This window comes from Sesamum indicum, linkage group LG13 (assembly GCF_026168435.1).
Source record: "Sesamum indicum cultivar Baizhima isolate 11 linkage group LG13, ASM2616843v1, whole genome shotgun sequence".
In the NCBI taxonomy this organism is placed as follows: Eukaryota; Viridiplantae; Streptophyta; class Magnoliopsida; order Lamiales; family Pedaliaceae; genus Sesamum; species Sesamum indicum.
In genome coordinates this window covers 14031269-14054258 of record NC_142669.1, presented here as the reverse complement: position 1 = coordinate 14054258, position 22990 = coordinate 14031269, and the positions used below count along the sequence as shown (strand labels likewise).

General features: G+C 33.3%; 1 protein-coding gene across 5 annotated transcripts; it reads left to right on the top strand.

Annotated features, from left to right (window-relative positions):
• The first annotated feature begins 8741 nt into the window (after positions 1-8741).
• Positions 8742-20180, top strand: RUG1 (Regulator of chromosome condensation (RCC1) family protein). 5 transcript variants are annotated; one of them, XM_020698584.2, is made up of 15 exons: positions 8742-9245; positions 10656-10732; positions 13650-13728; positions 13810-13869; positions 14229-14330; positions 14462-14555; positions 15271-15313; positions 15433-15478; positions 15572-15618; positions 15724-15826; positions 16551-16605; positions 16756-16822; positions 17014-17050; positions 17387-17466; positions 19706-20180. In XM_020698584.2, the coding sequence occupies exons 1-15, from the start codon at positions 8927-8929 to the stop codon at positions 19826-19828; spliced, it is 1332 nt and encodes a 443-aa protein (XP_020554243.1). In that variant the 5' UTR covers positions 8742-8926; the 3' UTR covers positions 19829-20180. The 5 variants fall into 5 exon arrangements, with proteins under 5 accessions (XP_020554243.1, XP_011097040.1, XP_020554242.1 ...); XM_011098738.3 differs by having other exon boundaries at positions 19495-20180; XM_020698583.2 differs by having other exon boundaries at positions 16548-16605.
• Positions 20181-22990: the final 2810 nt, after the last annotated feature.

Here is a 22990-nt window from a genome sequence, read left to right as displayed (position 1 = left end):
TTAGTTACTGATTTATAGGAATTATATCAACTGATTCATAGGATTCAACCTGGAACAAGTGACCAAATAAGTGAATTCGAGTTTACAATATTCTGTAAGTGGATTCTTCCCTCTTACTTAATGTTTTTTTTAAATACTTTTTTGTCTCAAATGATAGTTTTGGACTTAAAGCAAAATACAATGCGAGTATATGATATTTTTATAAGTTCAAAATGAGGTACATGTAGTAGGATTTTCTGTCAAATATTTATATAAGCACTTTGTAAATCTTGTAAATTGAAAATCAGTATGTTGTGTCAAAATTATTCTATTGTCTATTATACTTTTGAAGTCTTTTTCAAAATTGAGACACGTGTAACAAATGTTATGTTAGTTTTTTTTTTTTTTAAGTAATGATAAAGCATACTCAAGTTCATCGACTAATAGATGGAACCTACTCAACCGTTAACGAAATCACTGTTAACTGGGAAAAAACTAGAGTTGCTCTGGACCCTCTCAGTTAGGGTTAAAAATTCAGAACTTCTATCTTACCCTCTCAATTGGGGTAATAAACTGACAACTTCTGTTTGACCCTCTCGGTTGGGTTATACTGTAGCATCCCTTACAACACTATACTTAATTACCACTGATTGTCATACTTTTTGTTTAATTACACCCCTCTTATAAGATATTTTCATTAGTCATATAATATATAAATGTCTTACGAAATAATAGGCATCGTCAAAAGATAATATTTACTCTTCCCAGATGTCGTCATATACAAAATTTCAAAAGAAAATAACGCAACAACTAGTTGTATAAAATTTTAAACACAACCTGACAAAAGACTAGTATATTTGATAATCACAGAACCAAAAGTCTCTGCTTCAGGTGTCACGACTGACCACCTAATAAGAATAACGGCATGGCTCAAAATCCAATGTGGCTAAACAGTATGACCTATCTCCTGAAACGTATGTGGCAAGAATGTGTTGCCTACTCAATAATTATAGCCAGTCAATCTATATATACATCCACCGCAAGTCAAACATAATACAATCGTATCAACCAACCAATATTCGTCAAATATCATCATAACATATAAGAAATAACATATGCTCATAATCATATATCAACATATGACATGATAGCGGCATTTCAGTTAATTTTCTTAGGACCCTACTTTACCAAACTTGAGTGTATCACTCAATGTCTTTGTCAGCTATCATTATCATCTCAATCACCATATTTCTTTTTTTTTTTTTTCGTTTTTTCTTGATATCACACAACGTACATCTCATATGATACCCACATCACCAATACCACACACAGCATATAGCTCGTATAATATCCCATCACATATCATATCACATAGCACAAAGCTCGTATAATATGTCACATCATCTCCATTGATCAATGACAGCACACAGTTCGTCATTAATCATATTATCATAAGCCGTTAAGGTACACTCCGTCCTAATTAGGTAAACCATCTTTTATTCCAATTCACAACAATAATATCATTAACTCATCATTAAATTCCATTTAATAATTATTTTCTCATCAATAGTTTCCCCATTTGATTTTATTCACCAGTCAATTATATGATCACTAATCATTCATCTTACGTCCGATACAACCACATATAAACACATAATAACAATTTTACAGATATCAAGGTAACCCAACAAATAGTCCACGATCAAATATGTAAACAACCAATATATAATATCCACATACATAAATATATATATATATAAATTCAAGTTCACGATCAGATATATAAACAATCAATATATATAATACCTACATATATAAATATATATAAATCCAATTAGCTATAATTACCTCAAATCTCAAAATGACTCAATTAACACAAAGAGTTGCTCAATTCTATCTTGTTGTCATGTCCTATAATAAAATTTTATACATATAATCAATATACTGAGAATATCATAAATGCTAACGAGATATTAAATAGTATCCGTACGTTCCACCAATCTTTTAATATTTCGTGTCTCGAAATTCAAACCCCCGTTCCATTTTTTTTTAAATAACTAAACTTCATAGGTATATATTTAATTTATCAACTAACTCATAAAAATTCATTTAATCAAACCCCTTAGATCTTTATAATTATCATTCTTAATAACATCCCTAAATTGAATTATCACGAGAATCTCATTTTCTTTCTAATAACCATAATATTTCTCAAATATAATTTTTCAATATTTCTTAAATATAGTTTTTAAATATTTTTATGAATTTTCTATCAATTCCTCACTGTTATAGAATTTAATTAACATCAATATAATTAAATATTTGATTAATATGTCTGATGAAAAAATAAATTAACTATAATAATAACTAAATTTAACAAATTTAATAATTTAATTAATCAGCTATAACATTTTTACATCAAATGTGAGATTTAATTCAATATCAATTTAAATAGTCAAATTCATTAAATTTTTTAGTTAAATATTACATCGAATAATATAAATTACTTTTAGCAAATAAATTAATTAAATAATATAATTATATAAATTAATAAAACTTAACATCAAAATTTTTATACCTGCTTTGTTTTCGCTTTAGTGTATGTATATGTGAAGAATGTGTGTGCATTTATCAATTTAAGTTGTTAAGTTATCATTAGATATATATATATATAATAATGTGTGGTGAGGTGGTGGGGTGATGGCCCACCCACCCCACTCTCATTATATTATATATATTATTTTTTTAATTTTTTTTTAAATTATTTGATGAGTTCAAAAAATGCATGGGTCCAATTAATATGGACTATGCTCAAAGTTAGGGCTAAAGTGAATGCAAATCCTAAATGGGGGACCTGCAAAGAAGGCGCTAGCACTCCGACGCCCAAATTAGTATTAGATTTGAGATAGAATAAATTTAAAAAGTAAATTAATGTAATTAAAATTGAGATATGATGAATAAAGTCGGTAAAAAATGCAAGAATACATGATAATGTGCTTGTAGAGTGCTTAGAAAATGTTTAAAGAGTACTTAAAAAGTGTTTAGAGAGTGAGAGATATAATTTAGAAAATAAGAGATGTGTGAGAGACGTTAGAGGGTCTCATGAAGGTGTTTGGAAGTGCCTTGAGCATGGAAGAGTAAATCTATATTTATAGGGGGTGCCCTCTTCCGATAGGACTGTACATTTCCTCCATTTCCGAAAAAAAGTGGATGAATGTCGTTCGGATAAGCCATAATTTGATCTTATCTTCTGTTAGAAGTGCTTTTGAATCCTATCGTCGAGTTTGGGGGGATTCTTCATCAGCAATGACTCCTAACTGCTAGGGAATCCAAGCTGTCAAGGAGTCTAGGGCTTTGGGGGCACTTTCCTCTTCTGTGAGGAGTCTCATCCACCAGGGGGATCCTCCTAAGGCTGATGTGGTCCAATGGAGCTGTTGACAAATGCAACGTAGGAAAGTGTGCACCCATGTGTGTGTGCCTTTTGGGTTAAATATTTGTCGGGCTTTGATTATGGTCCGAGTAGGGGGATGCTTCAGCCTCCTCCCTCTCCCAATCTATTTTTTGGGAGGCACCTGCCAAGACTGCCCGCTTGTCTGTTTTCTAGGGGGCACCTGCAAGACCATATCAAATGTTTTTGGGCCTCTCATGACTTGGAGCTCCTAGGATGTTACGGACCTCTCATTTTTTTTCTTCTTTTTGGATCGTTTGGGCCTATTTAGGCAATCTATTTTTATGCACATCAGTATCCATTACGTCCTACCTAATTTTTTAATTAATATAATTTGCTTTCAAATATTATAATAAACTCTAATTTACTCTGTTCAAGTTTTATTCCAATTTCAACCTATAATTTATTATAATAAAATTTAAATTTTTTTTTAGTTACCAATTAGTCTCTCAATTATGTGTAAAATCCTACGAACATTACATATAAACTGAGAACTTCTTTCTGACCCTCTCTGTTGGGGGTTATAAACTGAGAACTTCTTTCCGACCCTTTCAGTTGGAGTTATAAATTGAGAACTTTTATCTGACCCTCTCAATTTGGGTTAAAGATTGAGGCCTGGACTATGAACTATAATAATAGTCATAAATAAGTATGATGTTTGTTATGTTGCTAGTGCACGAGAGCATGTCTATTTAACTGAAATGATTGATTTATGAAAGCGCTTGCACTATTTAAATAAGATTGTGGTTGTCACACAAGATTATGTTGTACGCATTTATTTTGTTGAAAGTTGAGAATTCTCATTCTGTTGGCAAATGTTTTGAAGTGTTATATTCTCTTCATTCATATCATTTATTTTTGAACATTTTGGCAAATGATAGTTATGCATTATCAATATGTTATGCCCGTATATGGTAAGAGGAATCACTTACTGAGCGAGTAGTCGCTCATCCCACTTACCATATTTTGCAGATGAGGTGTATGAGGATGTGTGAGGAGGAGCTATACTGGGGTTGGTAGCTAATCAAGGGATGCAAGTGGCATCGATTAATAAGTTTTGTGGACAATTTTTTATTTATTGGAATTATTTCTACTTCTGTTTAGTTGTTAGGACTTGGTGCTAGAGTCAAGATTTTAAATTTTATGTTTTTCCACTGTAAATATGTATCCAAATTTTATTGCTTAAGTATTATTATAGTTGAGTTTGGATTATAGTTCAGTAGTGAGGGCTTCATGCTACTATGGCTATGGACTTGGTGGCATAGTGACCTTGACCCGGAGCATGACACTGACGAAGGGGTCGGGGTGTAGATTATGGTTTTTTTTTATATATATTTGTTCACCTTTAGTTTAGTAGCTAAGTACAATACCATGTATGCAGAAAAGGAATATACTGAATTGCACAAAAGACCAAAACACTACATCATAAACATTGCATAAACTAAAACATGATGGAATAAGTACTTTCTTACATTGGCCAATTACAATGATTCAACACATCTACCTCCCTAACTATACATTTTAGTGGATTTTTTGTCATGGTGCTTTAGAACCATAAATAGCATCACAATAAATACTATCAGGAATATTGCAAATATAATATAAAGCATACACTTGACAGTATATACCTTGCATAATTTGGCATGTAACAATGGAACTTCCTCAAGGAATCACAACCAAACTTCAGATACACATTGGAGGATCAATCTATTCAAACATCGCACAATATGTACCCTGCGTTGTCACAATAAAACAGTGAAAATCACATTAATTGTTGCCAAATAAACCATGACTTCGCATATATATATATATGTATATATTTATAATTTAAATAAAAAATGATAAAATATAATAATTCACATTCAATTAACTAATATTAGACCTTGGGCAACCACGGAACCTCCGTCCAGAATTTGATGTAGTCCATGATATTTTTGTAACAACATAATAACTACTTCGGCAGACAGCATCCAATCTAGTGGCAAATATTGCACTATGTCGACGTCTGCCACTACCAAAGTTCTCCGAGTGAAGATTGCCTATAGACCAGCTGTGACTAGGCGCCCCTTTATTTGAATCCATGGTTTAAGAGAGTTAAACACAAAAAAGCTTCTAGTATTTATAAGAAATTGCAGATGACCTACAAAGCATTTAGCGGTGCAACCTCACCGTTGGTATAGTCGTCTTCAATTCTAGGGCTCATCCAAATTTGGAGAAAATAGGGTTGTCTTTGTATGCTCCAATTTTTCTAAGAATTTGTTTAAAAAAAATTTGGCCAACCAAGGGCATACTCGTCATTTGGACTACAATCAACCAAAGTAAACGTTGGATGATTTTTAATCCAACAATTAAAATGCAGCATGTAAACACCTAATAAATAAATTTGGATTTTTTAAGCATCCATTTAATTAAAAATAGTCTTATCACGCATTTACTCAAATTCTAGAAGTAAATGGGGCCAGAGTGATCAAAGAACTAAATTGCACTATATTGTGTCCGCCCCAAACACTTGTTATCCTTCCCAATGGTATGCACCTTGTGTGCTCTAGCTGATTGCAAATAAATGTAAGACTATTTTCGGGGAGCTTATACTCAGAAATCCTGCATAGGATATGAATTATAAGTATAATTCCTCCAATCAAGTGGCTATGAATGTAGAAAGCTTATAGAATTGTTTGAACTACTATACCATAAAAATTCTTTGTGTCATTTATTTTCAACACTTCACATTTTTTACTTCTCCATTGCATGCAAGCATTTGCAAAGATGTGGAGTTTCGTTTGAGGTTTAAATGCATTCATTGAAAGTAGCCATAGACGATGAACTTTAAAGAGTTGAGAAGTGGAATGAATTTTTGAACTCGTTATAATGAATCGTTGTGGATTCGAGAAAAGATAAATAGTATCTGATGGGTATGGTCCAAGATAGATTGACCCAAAAAGAAATGCCAAGATCAAGCCAGGCCCGACAGCTCAGGAAAAAGTCAGTCCGTCCAAGGGTGCTAGGTTCAACCCAAGAAGGAGCACCCTGCAGGGTTCGGCCTAAGAGGGAGCCCACCACACCAGAACCTGTGCAAGAAGGAAGCCTGCTCCATCAAAATTGGACCAATAAAGAGGTCTAGTACGAAGGCCTATTGCACCTTCCCAAGGCCAGCCCGAGGGAAGGAAGCTACCCTCAAGGAATCGGACTGTTCAGCCTAAGAGGGCTCTCCACCAGGTAGGAGTCTTCACCAAAGGAGGACTCCTTTCTCATCCGAAAACTGGCTGCTCAAGGAGCGGATAAGGTGCAACCTTATCCCCCAGCATCCCACCCTCGTCGTCAAACACGTAGCTCCTCTAGAACTCTTGCTATAGGAGGACTCCTCCTCTATTAAATATGGGATGCACCCCTCAACAAGCAGCCCCTTCCACACTCGAAAAAACTCTCCTGATGTTACTCTGCTCTTTCAAATATCTTATTCTTGCTTACAAAATTCTCATTTCTCTCATAATTTCTCGTTACAATTTATCATTATATTTATTTCTTCTTAAATTCGAGACTAACTTAAACATCGAACTGCTAGCGCATTATTTTGCAGGTCCTCTTTCTCAAGTATTTTCACTCGATTAGTCCAAATCCAACATTAAGATTCAAGAACTTTGGACCCGTGCTAAAGTTGCATGCATCACTATCTATCTTTAGAATATAAAAAATTTAAATACAAAATAATGACACTATATAATTTTTTCATACGGCCCCTCGTACATATGCAAATAATCAATATATAGTGGGTCAAACTTTGTTATATATACAGACTTATCATATATTGTTTTTTTATATCATCAAGATCAAACTTCGTAATATATACAGAGGGCTTAATACAATTTATCCCCCTATAATATTGTAAATGAGTAAATTACCTCATATGATAGAAAAATAGTAATTTACCTCCTATATTTTTAAAAATGAAGCAATTCACCTCCTTAGACGGGGACGTAAATATTACTTCATTTTGAAAAACACAGAAAGGTAAGTTGCTGTATTTTAAAAAATACCGACGGATGAATTGCTATTTTTTTTAATAGAATAGTAATTTACTTGTTTGTAATATTATAATAAAAGTGTAAATATTTTTTTCCTACAGATATCATATATCAATAACAACAAAAGAATTGTGGAGGCCATGATAAAGTCACGGCTAAATTATTTTCAACTATGCCTGTAAAACTCTTAGCAACTTTACGACACGAACTATACTATACCTCCCTAGTTCAGCTAAATTGCATATTTGGTCCTATAAAGGAGGGTGGTGCCCTTTTTGGTCTCATGATTTACAGGAATTTGTTTTTAGTCCCAAAAGATTAAAATAGTTGCAAAGTTGGTCCATTTTTAATTTTCCGTCAATATTTAACGAAAAGTGTCAAAGTGCCGTTAACTCAAATATATTATTTTAATATAGAGATAATGATTTTTTTTTTTAATATATAGATCCTAAATCTAGTTTTCTTCTCCTCCCATATCTCCACCATCCGACCACTTCTCAGCGCGAGCTTACCACCTCGGAAAGCACCTCCAATGACAAGCATTTTGAAACCCCTCCCACCGCAAATTTTCAATTCGTTGGCAAGATATCTCAATTTTTTGCTCAAAAAATCCTAACCCATGCCCCCCATTTTCTAGCGCTTTTTTCTCCACTGTCCGATCACTTCTCGATGCAAGCTCACCATCGTCGGAAAACCCATCCGACGATGAACATTTTGATACCTCACCCACTGGAAATCTCTAATCAGTTGGCAAGTTATATCTACTTTTTTCTCAAAAAACTCTAATCTCTGTCCCCATCTTCTATCATTTTTTTCTCCGCCGTTCAACCACCTTTCGATTGAGTCTACCATCGTTGGAAAGCCAATCCGATGGCGAGCATTTTGATACCACATCCACCGCCAATCTCCTGTCTGTCGGCAAGTTATCATCATTTTTCCAATTTATATTTTTTTTTTTAAATTTCTTTATATATACATCTAACTTAAATTATATTTTCTATATTATATTTTTAAGATATGTATAATTTAAAACATGGTAGTTTAGTAATTTAAAAACGTGACCCCAGCTGAATTAATGGCACACGCACTGAGCATACAACTTTCTATCAAATATTGATGGAAAATTAAAAATGAGTGTTGCAACTATTTATAATTTTTTGGGACTAAAAACAAATTTCTGTAAAATATGGGATCGAAAATGACAGCGACCCTTTTTTGTAGTACCAAATATGCAATTTAGTCCACCTAGTTCCAACTATAATAACTTCATTAGTGAAGACTGAAGTGTCCAACGCCCCAACATCAAACATAGACGTTACGTTGCGCTATTTCAAACCATCAATCGATCGCTATTACCCACTCCTTCGAATCTTCCATCTTCTACAACCTTTGAGAATCATCAAAAAGCAAAAGCAAGAACTCAAAATTCTTGAATTTTACATGAGCCCCAGTTGGGTTCTCCTCCAAATTCTGAAAAATGATAGTGTTCAGAAGTCGTGCTTGCATGAAAAATCTCGCTCGGTTGTCAAATTTGGTGAACAGGAAAGAAGGATTAGCCTTCGGTTCAAGTTTTAGAAGACGGGCTTCCGTTGAAAGTGGCAGGAGCGAAGGTTTTGCTGAAGAATTGAGTAATGGGAAGCAGTTCGCGGCTCTGTGGGGGAATGGAGATTTTGGCAGGCTGGGATTAGGCAATTTGGAATCGCAGTGGAGGCCTAAGCCTATTTTTCCATCTGCTTTTGATGATCAGAGTTTGCAGGAGGTCGCTTGCGGGGGTGCTCACACTCTTTTTCTAACTGGTGAATTGCGTATTCCACGATTTTCTATTTTCTGATTTTATCCTCTGGATATTCGTTTTTTATGTCTAGGTTTGGTGATTTATTTGCTGAAAGATTAATGCAGGTTTAGTCTTTGGTTGGACATACATGCGATTAAGGATTTTTTAAATTTCTGAATGGACTGCTTACTTGTGTGTGTGGTCAGGAATTCAGGACTGACATCTAGGCATCTTTTCAAGCATGTGTTTTTCACATGGAAAAAGTTGTAGATAGACATGATTTAGAATGTTGTGTTTACCTGCGGTTGATGTTGCTCTTCAACTAGGAAGTTGCTATATTATTTTCCTTACTTTCTGGTGCAAATTTTTGCTTCAACGCAAAGATTTTTGTACTTTAGTTTTTCCGATCCAACGCAAAGTTCAGGCTTAAATGAGTTAAGGATCATAAGCTTGCAGTTCTGGAGTAAGCCTTTTTCTAATGAAAAGAGAAATTTCTGTTGAATATTGAATTGGTTGGTAGGTTTGCTGGAAAAAAGGTGGTCAGTTTTTGGATCAATAGATTTCACAGCCAACTCATTTCCCTTTGTGCCAATTGTATACTATTTTTGCATTATAAATGAGGTCTCACCAGGCATTTATTTGCCTCGCTCATATTGACTGTAGATGTTTGACCTTCCAAATTTACAATGACCTACAATGCTGCAAAATGAGAATATTTGTGGTGTTTATCATCAGCCTCTAGGTGCAGGCTGCAATGTTTTGTTAACCTATGTTGCTGAGAATTTATAGATTTGTATGCCATGGCTTATAAGTTAACGATGTTTGCAGTATTACTGGAGCTTTCTCTTTTGTTTGTTGTGATTATGCGTAATGATAGGACGCCTTCTGGAGCATTTGGTACAACATCGTAAAATTGTGCCTGATGCTTTCTATTATTGTGCTATCACCACTACTTGGTCTGGCTTTTTAACATAAGAAAGTTTGCTAGTAGGATTAGAGTTTTTCCATAGTTTCTTGGCCAAGATTTCACTTGTTGGACACGCATTTACGAGCTCTGAAAATTTAATGATCTTGCACTTCCGATTCTGCATAAAATACTATAAAATTTTATGAGGAAAAGAGAAAATTTGGGCTGCTAGCTTACTAGTGAAAACGAATAGGTTTACCAGCAAAATTCTAGCTTTTCTTACTAGAATTTCTCAGTTATTCATGTATATGTGATGCTTTACGTGGAGTGAATGAGGCCTTGACAAGCCTGGTCAGATCCTTCATTACTTCATCTTCATGTTTATTCCAGATGCATACAGCATACTCTAGGATTCCACTAGTCATTTTGCAAAGCAAATTGACAACTAGTTTCAATATTTTATTAGATATGGATAATTCTTTCAATTTCATGAGGCTCATAAAATCGAGTATCTTGCATTTGCAGAAACTGGAGATGTATATGCTACTGGTCTCAATGACTTCGGACAGCTAGGAATATCAGATTCTCAAAATTATACAACTGTATGATATCCCAAAGATCACAGCTTGACCATCTTATATTTGGAGCTTATTCATCTGATGGTCCATTTCCTTTTGGGTTCGCTAAGTCTGAGTCAGTGTTTTCTTTTCAATGGTTTTGATGCTTTATAGTGCTTCAAAATAAATTCCTTGATCCTAACTTGATTCGTCTTTTCTCTTGGTACAAACATTTGCTGCCACATTGCTTATACTGTGGTTTTGTTGTTAGATATATGGTAGAAAAATCTGTTGCACTTGAAGGTGAATTTCTGGTAGTATTATTTGTCAATTTTTGGCTGATATTATTTTCTATTTCTATGAAGGTATTTCCTTCCCTTCCAGTCCCCCTCTATCTCTCTATCAACATTTTTCTCAGGAGAAAGCTGAAAACAGCTTCTTCTGACTGTCAATTCTGAAACATGCATTAGCCCTACATCGCCACTCATTAATGTAAAGAGATTTCAAGTGGGTTAGAAGCAGGACAACTTGGCACTTGCAGACCACCAAAAGAGAAATTTACATTAGCCTGAAAATTCCTCGAGTAACAATGAGAGATGGAATGGAGTTATAACAATGAATGTAAGAAGTTTGTAAAGAACCAAGAGAAATAGAAACAATTGCAATTGCTGCTAAGTTCATGAAGATTCATAGCAGCTTTTGTTTTTGTTCGCATTATTCATGCTTTAAAGTACCTTTTCTAAAGTAAGAGAAGAACTGGGGATGGAAATAGGTATGGGAGGTCTAAACAGGCTCAGGACCCCCTTAATCTTGAAAATAGAAAGGGTCTTAGAATGGGTCTTATGTTCTAGTTTTGGAGCCTGACCCAGTTGAATTAAAATATCATACATTTTTAAAGTCTACTATGTATATTTTTGTGTCATGTATATATCCATATATGCATACATTATATACATACTCCCATATAAATCATAAATACATTACTCTCTGCATCGAAGTCACAAGATAAAATCTGATAATAGTTTGTATTCTAATGTATATGAATATAATCAATATGTTTGTATTTTTAGTGTTTCAAAACCTAGAACATGTACATATAAAATTTTAAGTAATTAGTCCTTTGTTAACAATGGGGACCTTATCTTTTTAGTATTTTTATAATTATAAGGTGGCTCTAGGGGGTCCAACATGGAACTTTGGCCGGTCATATCCTGGTTTTGTCAAACCCATTCCTGCCAGAAATAGCGGATATGCAGTGTTAATTTATACGCAAATGCTTAAAGTGTCAAAACATTGTTCGTTATATTTTGATCTTTTAGTATGATTGGTACGAGGGAATAGGTAAGGAATGGATGAGTATTCCTAAACTCATTCCAAACACATGCTTGGTATAACTTAGGAATATCAATACTCATTCCGTTAGGATTGGCCATTCCTATAAATATGGGATTAGGCATTCCCCTACTTACCCATGGGTTTAGCTATTCCCAATAGGTTGGGAATAGATTATTTTTATATATTGCTAAACTAACTTTTAATAAAATCATACCTGCAAGATTTATAGTCACAAAATTATGAATTATTTTGAATACATTAAGTAAAATAATATCAATATAAAATATTTAAATATATGTTACCAAAAATAAAAAATAAAATATAAAAATTTAAATTTTTAAATATTTTATTAAATATAATATAAAGTTAGTAACATCTTTATATGCATTTTACCAAATATTATTATATGGATAAAGTATTATATAATATCATATATACCATATATTGTTGTATTCTATATTTTCGATATGTATGTTGAAGTATATAAATAAGAAGTATTTATTAGACTAATTTAGATATATGAAAACATCCAAAAATATATGTTATAAATTTATAATTAATTTTACACTTCAAAATAATATTTCTTCTGTAATGCAATGTTGCTTAGTTGTTTTTTTTTATTTTTTAATTTTTAAGTTTCATTATTTACAAAACATATAAATGATAATTTGGAAAGTTTTGATTCAATTCTTTTTTTCATTCCTTTGGTAACCAAACATGGAAATGATATAACAAAATCATTTCATTCATATTTTTATTCCATTCCTAAGTTTATTCTATTCCCCCCAAATTCACCAACATGCCCTTTAGGATATGCATTTAAATAGGATTTACTATCTCTAGCTCTACTACAACGATTATGCTCTAAGGATATTAATGAGTTCTCCATAGGAAAGCTTTTATATGGTAGGTTCCGTGTGAGAGACACGGAACAAAGAGAAAGGGATGTTATTCAGCATAGATGAGACATGGAAACTGATTGACACTTTGGGCTATTAAAAGGTTCAATTAGTTCCTATAATGTTTAATTATGGAGTTTGCTATATTTAAAATTAAAAAGCAGATACATGTAAAAACTCAAATAAAGATCCTTATTTCAAGGGGCAATGCTGCTTATGCCCTACAAGATATTGCATAACTGCTTGTGGAAGGTTATAAATCTAGTTGACTAGAAGGCGTGAGAGGAGTTTACATCCTTCAGTTTGTGCTGTCAAACAAGAGTTGTATATCTCATCTCCATTTGTGAGAAGGAACAATGCACGAGATAATTCATTATGGTTTCTTCAGGCTTCTGTTCTTCCTGATTGTACTACTTTCTCAGAAACATATTCTCCCACATCTGGTTTCTTCTTGAAGTAATGTGCAAAACTTGTATAGATAGATTGGAGGTGGAAGAAACATAATGGAAATCCTTCTTATTGTAATGGTTGATTGCTCGTATATCTTTATTCTCAAGTAAGTTATATATGATGTCTAAATCTCTGTGCTTTTGTTTGCTAATGAAATTTTTCTGATTTTATTTTTCATATGTATTTAATACTCTGACAAGTGGAATAACTTATTATTTTGCCTAGAGTAGATGCTGCACTTGAAAAAAATTGTGTTCATTTGGAAATAATTATTGCAGGAGCCTCACAGGGTTTCACGTATTCCTAAAAAGATTATCAAAATTGCAGCTGGTTACCATCATTCTGCTGCTATTACGGGTGTGTTATTTTCTAATCTATGTTGTAGAATCCTTTTCATGTTTTTTCCCCTTTCATCATAGTCTATTTGTGCTGTTGTAGTTGATGGAGAACTCTATGTATGGGGGAAAAATGCAAATGGACAGCTTGGCCTTGGAAAAAGTAAGCAAACGGCCTTAGGGCCTTCTGATACTGTCTTATGGTTTTTGGTCTTTTAAGTGACTGCAAATGGTAATTCATAATTAGCCCTGCTAAAGTATTTGAATAAAAATCATTTGGGTCCCTTATAATCCATATAGACTAAATATCTTTTCATCATCATCAATGATACTAATTACAATGAGAACAATGATTGACTACCTCCTCCCGAACAGATTGCTCTTTGATTGTTTCATTAATTTTCTCCTCCGTATCTCATATCAAGTGTTGATTCTGTAATACAATTCATTTTGGTAGTGCTGCGATAATGTTGTGTCAACCACTGATTATAATAACAACTCAATTTTGGTAACAATCTGCAGAGGCAGAAAAGATCATTCCTCTTCCCCGTAAAGTTGAATGCTTGGATGGAGTTGCCATTAAAATGGTATCTTTAGGATTTGAACACTCAATTGCTGTTACAGGTCGGGATACAATATCTGGAAGTACTTATGAGGAATTCACCTTGTTATATTCTTCGGACTTCACAGTTACTGGTTTATTGCTCTGTTGACAATTGTTTTACATTGTCCTCAACTATACATCTGTTGCCCAGATAACGGCGAAGCTTTGAGTTGGGGAGGAGGTGAGTCTGGACGACTTGGTCATGGACATGAATCAAGCATTTTGGGATTTCAAAAAAGTGGCAGGTTCTTTTGTATCTTTAAATTAGCAACTGATAGTTAGAGTTTTTAGATGATCCTGAAAATTCCTAAGTTTCGTTAAATGCTTGTTACCAGACTACAACTTGCAGACCTTATAAAGAGAGGTTTGGTTTCTGAAAACGAAGCAAGAGCAAAGATTAAAAATTGGAGAGGAAGAGGGAGGAACACATGATAGAGGATGGATGGGTGATAGTGTCCATTTAGGTTTTATAGGATTGTACCTCCTTAAAGTAATTCAGAATAGTAAAAGTTGGAATTTAGTGTGTTCTAAAGGTTTAATTTCAAGATCTAACCACACTCTTTGTACAGTTGGGGAACAAAATGACATTTATATTTTTGATACTTTTATCTTTGAAGACTACGACATTTGTATGGGATTCATTGCAAAAACACCTTCAGGAAAAGTATTTAAAGATATACCTCTTTAGGATGCATAAATAATTACCATGACACAAAGAGGCAGAAAGTCATTCTATAACTGATAATTTGACTTGCATCTGGCCTTTGTAATGGAGCAAATTTCAAGGGCAGGTTTTTGTAATTATGAAAGATGAAGAGGAGGACATGGAATTTAGCTATTTCAAAGTGGGGATAATGAAATAAGCCCTATTATTTCTATGAAGCAATTTGTATCAGCTATCAGCTTTCTGTTTATCCCCATTTTTATATTAAATCTTTCTGTCTCTGGTCTCAAATGCAGTGAGTATACACCACGGCTAATCAAGGGGTTTGAGGGAGTCAAGGTACATGTATTCTGGCATCATTTTTCGTGATTTGGTTCCATATATCACTTTGATGAAATCTTCCAGTCTGAGCACATTTTGTTTACCAGATGTTCACAATATTGGTTTTACAATGTTAGGTCAAAAGTGTTTCTGCTGGAATGATGCATTCTGCCTGCATTTGTGGTATATCACTTATGCTTTTATGTTTAATGTGCTCTGTTGATTTGAACATCTCAAACACTGAATCCTGACTTCACATTTGTTTGAATTTCACAGAAAATGGTTCCGTGTATTTCTTTGGAGAAAGAGAATTAGGAAAATGGGTAACATTTAAATCCTTCAGTTTTCGAGCAATCTACATTTTGTTTAAACTCACGGTTCTTGTTGTTTTCAGTCTGACAGATATTAATATCTTTTTTGACCATTAGGGTTTTGGCAAAGCAAAGAGTGTGACAACTCCAGCTGCAATTAGTGCACTCCCATTTTCAGAAGAGGTGGCCTGTGGCGGTTACCACACCTGTGTTATTTCAAGTAATCCTTTCGCCTAAGTAATTTTTTCGCTTCAGTTTCCTTTCCAAGCATGTCTAAAATGAAGAAATATTTCATGTAGCTGGAGCATCTCCATGTTGGGTAGGACAGCCTAGGGAGATATTTTGTACTGATATTTTGCTTCTCTGGTTGGTTTATGCCATCTATGCATTTTAGAACTAATATCCAGTACGCACATTTACTTTCACATTTCTCATCTCTTTTTTCCTTTTTTAATTTAACATTTCTGATCTTGTTTTTTTTAATGTAACATTTCTGTTTTGGTTGTTTCAGTCACAGACAGATGCATGGATCTTATTTTTTTCAAAACTTCCCTTGGATGCCACTCTTGTTTCATCCTAGATGTTAGTTCAGAGGGAGCAGTTCTTCCCTACGTCAGGAAACTGAGATTTTAAATTGCAATTACTCTTTATGAGGAATTAAGAGAGAGCTTGAGATTTTCCTGTTCTATCTTGTCATACTTGCAAAAAGAAAGTTTTCATCCCATTATTTTACTTTATATATGTAAAAGAAATCTGTTTTTCGCATCTTAACCAATTCTCATAGGTCGTTTGATAGTTGAAGAAACCATCCTCAGATTTATTGAGATGTTTAAAGTTTCTTCTCATTTGTTGATTCTATGTTCAACATGTTACTTTGTTGTGCATCTGTAGCCTGCTCTTTTCTGGAAAGCTGATTCCTGTATGTAATATCTTTTATCAAGCAGACGGTGGAGAACTGTACACATGGGGCTCCAATGAGAATGGTTGTCTTGGTATCGGGTATATGCACTTACATATAGGTGTTTCTTAAAAGTAACTGGTTATGTTACCTTTTCTGCATGCAAACAATAGATACTTCATGTAGTCATTTGGTTGGCATATTTTTTATTTATTTATTTATTTTCTCATTTGGTTGACATTATATATCAGCGGCACAGATATCAATGATTCACCTGAAAGAGTTGAAGGTCCATTCTCTAGGCAGCCTGTTAGCAAGGTTTGTAATGACAACTTATCTAGAAATTTTGGGTGCATATGTTATTGCGTTCCTTCTGCTAGAAATGCCATTCTTTAACTCATAATTGAGTCTATCTCTTTATACAATAATGATATATATACGAAGATGTTTTTCTAATTTAAGAATAGTCACGCTCTATCTTATATGTTTTACAATTTTATTGTATCCAGGTATCCTGTGGTTGGAAGCATACAGCAGCAATTTCTGGTAAACACTCTGACTAGTATTCTGATTAATATTGGTATACTTTGTCTACTATATTGTTTGCAAAATTAACATACAACTTGATCAACTTTCTATGCAAATAATGTTCATATGTATAGTGAATATCCTGTTGTAATTCCTAAACCAGACGCACTTTATTGTTTACTGGCATGTTGTGAAAGACATTTGCAACCCCACTAATTCCTATCATGAACACTTTATATGGTTTATAGTTTTATATAATTTATTCTCTTCCCAATCCAAGATGGAGAAGTAACAAGTTTTCTGTTATATGTATGGTCTGATTCTTAGTGATCCAAATTATTTACTGATGTGTAGGAGGCGATGTTTACACGTGGGGCTGGGGTGGTTCAAATGGAACATTTAAAGAAGACGGGCATTCACCAGGCGGACAATTGGTTAGCCGTTTATTTCTTTCATATCCGTTGCATAATTTCTTCTCTATTCAGTTATATCTGATTCTGTTCAGCCTTTAGAATTTGTCCATGTGAAAATAATTAAGTTACATTTGCATTGATGGATTTAAAATTTGAATTTCAAATTCCTAGTAACAAATCCTTTGGATACGTTTGGATAACTCTATAAGGATGACAAATGATTCCATTCTCATCTAGAACAAGAACTATGTTTGTGAAATTGATGGGTTTTAAACTTTATTTACACATTTGAAGTACCTTGTCTAAATCTTTTTATAAAATTCAAATTCATGCATCCAAACACATTATTTTAGAGAGGGTCATTCGTTCTCAAGATGCTTATACAACTTAATCTTTTGTAGGAAAAACAAAAAAATGATTGGATTAATTGATTAGATTGTATTTTTATATTATTAGTGGTGTCAAATCAATATATTCTTTTGTTTTAATAAACTTAATAGTTTTTTTTTATATTGTTAGTAGTGTGACATCTATACATTTTTTATTTAATTAAAATTAATTAGTTATATAGAATTGTTAGTGATGTCATATTAATGCATTATGAAAAACTATATTATTAGTTTATTATGTTAATGACAGAGAAAAATGATATATGCATGTATATATATAATGATGGTTTGAATAAGAATATATATGAACAAATATGTTTTCACTCCAAACATGTGTTTCGAAAATTAAAAACTGGGAACTGTCTTCTTATATTCTCACTACTGCCCATAGGTAGATGATGAGATTTAGCTATTTCTGAGTTGTTGGTACACAGGCTGATACCGTTTTCTTTCACGTTCCGAGATCTATCTTATGGAATAAACACACAAAGAATATTAAAATAGTAGTTTGGGTAGTATACCAATACATGCACAAGCTTTCCTTCTGGTTTCTCTGTGAGAATTCAGGTGGGAGCTAAGCACTATGTTTCTTCCTTTACATTTCAGCCATTTTAACAGTTTCAAGAAAACAGTACATTTTTCCTCTTTTCTAATCTCTATCTCCGTACAACACTCTCATATATTTAAGATCAATTTCTTTTTCCTCTTTAACATAATAGGTTGAAACATAACCTTTGTGTTTGCAGTGCAAAGCAAAATATAGGTGATTAAAAAGTATATGTTGAGATGAACATTGACTTAAAATTTAAGGACCAAGATCATTGGAGGGTAAGAGCCGAGTTGTTTATCACTGATGTTCCTTAAAGTGCTAAAAACCCATTTGATTTATAAACTAAAGTCAATTGCAGAATCAGTTGGTGTTCAGCTAAGGTTGTGTAAAAGAACTTATAAGCTAATACATTTTCTAAGATGCTCAATGTTTTAAAAAAAGAAGCATTTGAAGTGTTTTGATAAAATAAAATCATAAAATTAAAAGATGTCAGTCATTACTGATGACGAATTTTTAATTAATACAATTAAGAAGTTTGTCAAGATCTTAAAAATAACTTAGGAACTCTTTCCTTTTCATAAAGTAGCTTGCGAAATTTTAACATTTTGGATTTTATAAGCTACTTTGTTTAAGAAAAAATCGAATACTTTACCACGTTTTATGAGCTGTTAAACAAAACAACTTATAAAATATTTTAAGGAGTTTGTAGGATCAAGCAAATTGCCTCTTATCAAAGAGCTATTTGGATTAGCCTGAAGTTGAAATCGACAGAACTCTAGTAAGAGACGATTCGTAATTTAGATGAGGATAGGATTGATTTGTGCAGCAGTATGCAATGGATACACCAAATAAATAGTCCAAATTGATGATCATATGTGTTGTTTGAGATTGCGTCCAATTTCCATGTGTCAAAATTGCTTCCCACTTCAGACGGTTGTGGTGCCCATCACGTCTGTCATTCTTCTCATCCTTTCTATAGAAAGAAAAACCGCAAAAGGGATTTTTTGTTTTATTTTCCATGATGTATTACTCCACTATGTACTGATCTCATCTTTAGATTTATGTCTACATTTTCACTAATCTACAACGAAATTATATTGCCATTTGAAGGGTCAAGGTGACGATATTGACTACACTGAACCAATGTTGCTTGACTTTAACAAGAGCCTTAAAGCATTACAAATATCTTGTGGATTTAATCATACAGCTGCCATATTCCAATGTATCTGACTCAAGACCGACATTTTTGTTCTGTTCCGTTCCTCACTAAACATCAGAGAGATTGATAAGTCGTACCACATTTCTGCTTGATTCTTTCAAGGTTTATGAAAATCTGCAAACGTGTGAATGCGTTCTCAACAATATGAGGTCAGTAACTGCTATTTCTCCATATATACTCCTCCAGATTAAATCATTCGAATATAGTTTAGTGAATAAATTCTGAGCCCAGATGTTATGCTCGTGTATACTTTTGTTGTATATATTTTATGGGACGTCATTATGTATCTTTCACTGCATGAAGAACACAGTGTGATGGAGATTGGAGACTCTTTACCATTTTCTGCGTTTGCAACTTTGTTGAACATTAGAACTGTTTTACCATTAAGCTCGCTCGTCGACATGTCATCATACTTAATATTCCACCCGTGAAGAATAAGTTGTGGTGTAAGGCTTAAGCACTGCCCGCCGGTCTCTATGGTTGTTACATTCTGGTACTGTAATGTAACCTTTCTAATTTACAATATGAAGCATTTCTTAGTTATTTTGAATATGGTTGATGGCCTCACTTTATGCTATTGGGAATTTGTTGTACGTTTTATTTCATTCTCCCTGGATTTATTGTTGTTCAAGTGCATCAATCCCAGACTGATCCAAAAGTTCTGCTTAAGCTTTTAAATGAGGTAGTCGTTGACGCATTGCATCTGTTTGATTTGATGTAGAACTTTAGATGAGAGGAAAAAAAGTCGTATGTTATGTTACTTTTTCATTATTAATAGTAGGAACCATATGCATTGAACGTGATACTTATTATTTCGACAAGATGTTGGTATTTCATTAAGCAATAATATTCTAAAAGTTCAATTAAGCAAAAATATAAAGTAATTCATATCATTATTTTGAAATTTAATAGGTACTTTATAAATAAAAAACATCTTATTCATCAAGTTAAGTGAATATGAACTTTTAGAAATTATTGTAAAAGCTTCCATTCAATGAAAATTCAAAAGCGAAATAACAATGACTAAATAAGTTATGTTAACACATAGTTTTGTTATTTATTTGCTTGTCTGATTTTGTTGGTGGAAGAAATTATCTTATTTGGTTTCATGAAATTTTTGGAATTTTTAGATGACATTATTAATCATCTCCCGATGTTTGGCGTTTAAATTTTAATGTCATCTTTTTTATTCATTCTTTTACTACTTTCATCTTCTTCAAGATACTGCATCATGTTTCTTATCAATTTGATGTATTTTACTTTATCAACTTTATTTGAAATTTTAAAGATTAGTGAGTCAATTTATATTTTACTTTCGATTTTCTTCTTTAATAGGAAATATATCCTCTTTTCTTTTTTTTTTTAGTTATAGAAACGGTGATTTCATAATTTACATTAATTTTAGTTCCACTGCTAATGTGATGTAATCTTTTGTGTTTTTATCTTTAATTCTCAGTTTTTAAAACAGTAACTAAAATAAAAATATATTTATTTTTATGTATTTTTATTTTATTTATAAAAATTTAACACCACGGTTCAATATAAAATATAATTTTATTAATTAATTCAACTATATTCTCATTTCAAACCAATCTCTTTACAAAATTAAAACCACATATTTTTCAATAAAAATTAAAACCTGAAAATGAAAACACATATTCTCCTACCGAAAATGAAAACCATGACGTGAGCCTTTGTCACTCAACTGTACATGCGCAACAACAGACCAACAGTGGGTGAAGTAAGTTCCTTACGAACCTAAGGGACAGTAGAAAACTTCCAAAATCAAATGATTGGTTAGGTCAGAATTAAATGATTGGTCCTAGGTATATTTCTCTGTAATGTCATGTGCTCCACAGTTGCTCTCGAAGCATATAAGAACAGCATACGGGGAGTAAGCGGTAGATACCTCAAAACAGTACTTTTCTTGCGGCTTGGGTCTCGCTCTTGTGTCTGCTTGTACCTAGTGTATCCACAAAACTTGTAGTATTCCAAATCAACGTCGTACTTCCAGTACAACATGCAACTATTCTTACAGTCAATCTTCTCAATGGGTAAATCGAAATCCTTTATCAACTTTTTCGTACTGTAGTAATCTCCTGATAGGGTGTGACCGGGGGCAATATTTTATGAGCCCATTGGGATATTTGACCATATGATCGCTCAGAAATATGGTCGTCCGCCTTGATATTCATCAACTTAGCAACAGATGTCAATTGAGATTCGGTGCAATCATCCCACAATGACTGGTTAGCAGCATGCACTACACCATAAAATCGGTCTGCCAACCCTGACACATAATTAAAGGGGCAACTGCCGTAATAAAATGAACAATGACCGGCATTAGTAGGGTAGGATCTCGTACCATCATCAAGCACACCATAGTGGTAAGAAGAAAAATAACTCGATCCGGCTGCATAAAAAACCATCCTCTGCACCCTATCTATTTATTGTTCATGACCCTAGTCTGAATAATTACCATCCTCATCGGCAGTTGGGGTTTGCTCCGCTTGAACTAGAGGGGCAGTCACAACATTAAAGTACTCCTACACTCTCTCCTTGCCATGCGAAGTCCAACTATAATATTCTGGCATAAACCCCCGCATACACAAGTGATAACCGACATCGTCGGGTATTCAGAACTTTGTGTTTTGCACATCCGACAAGGGCACCTAATTTTGTCTCTATCCATATGTCCATGCTGACACTTGGCCCATTCTATGAAAGTCTTGACCCCATTATCAAACTATGGTGTAAGACCTGCCCTCCTCGGGAGGTTCTTATCAACATCCATTTCCTCAGTTGTCGTAACATGATGATATATAACTGCATATTCACATGTTTACATATATATTTCATTATATAATCCGACCTATAAATTTATAAATATTACATTACACTAATTAAGAATACATAACATATAAGATTAAAAAAATCACAAAATTAAAATAAGTAAACTATAATTTAATTAACAAAAGGGGTAAATTAGTCATTGTTACTTGATCAACAAGCTCAACAAATTAGCAGTTGCCGGTCCAAAAATTAAGCAATAATCTAACTGATCAAGTGTATATGCACGAAAATCAAAGAGATATTGAGAGTGTGTGTGGTTAATAAGCAATTCTACAACAAATAAAGTAAAATAAAAACAACTTGCTACACATATATAAGCTATTTTGTACGGGCTATTGTGACGGCCTTTGGAATGAAAAATATAGCCATTAAAAAATATAGCCATCATATTAATGCTCGCGTTTGGAACAGTTTTTGTAATACTATCTGGTAAAAACAATTGTCGATACTCACGCAGTTTTTGTAACACCTTTTCAACATACACTTTCTCGTGGTTTTTTCCATGATCATTGTAACGACTTCACATTTTTCACA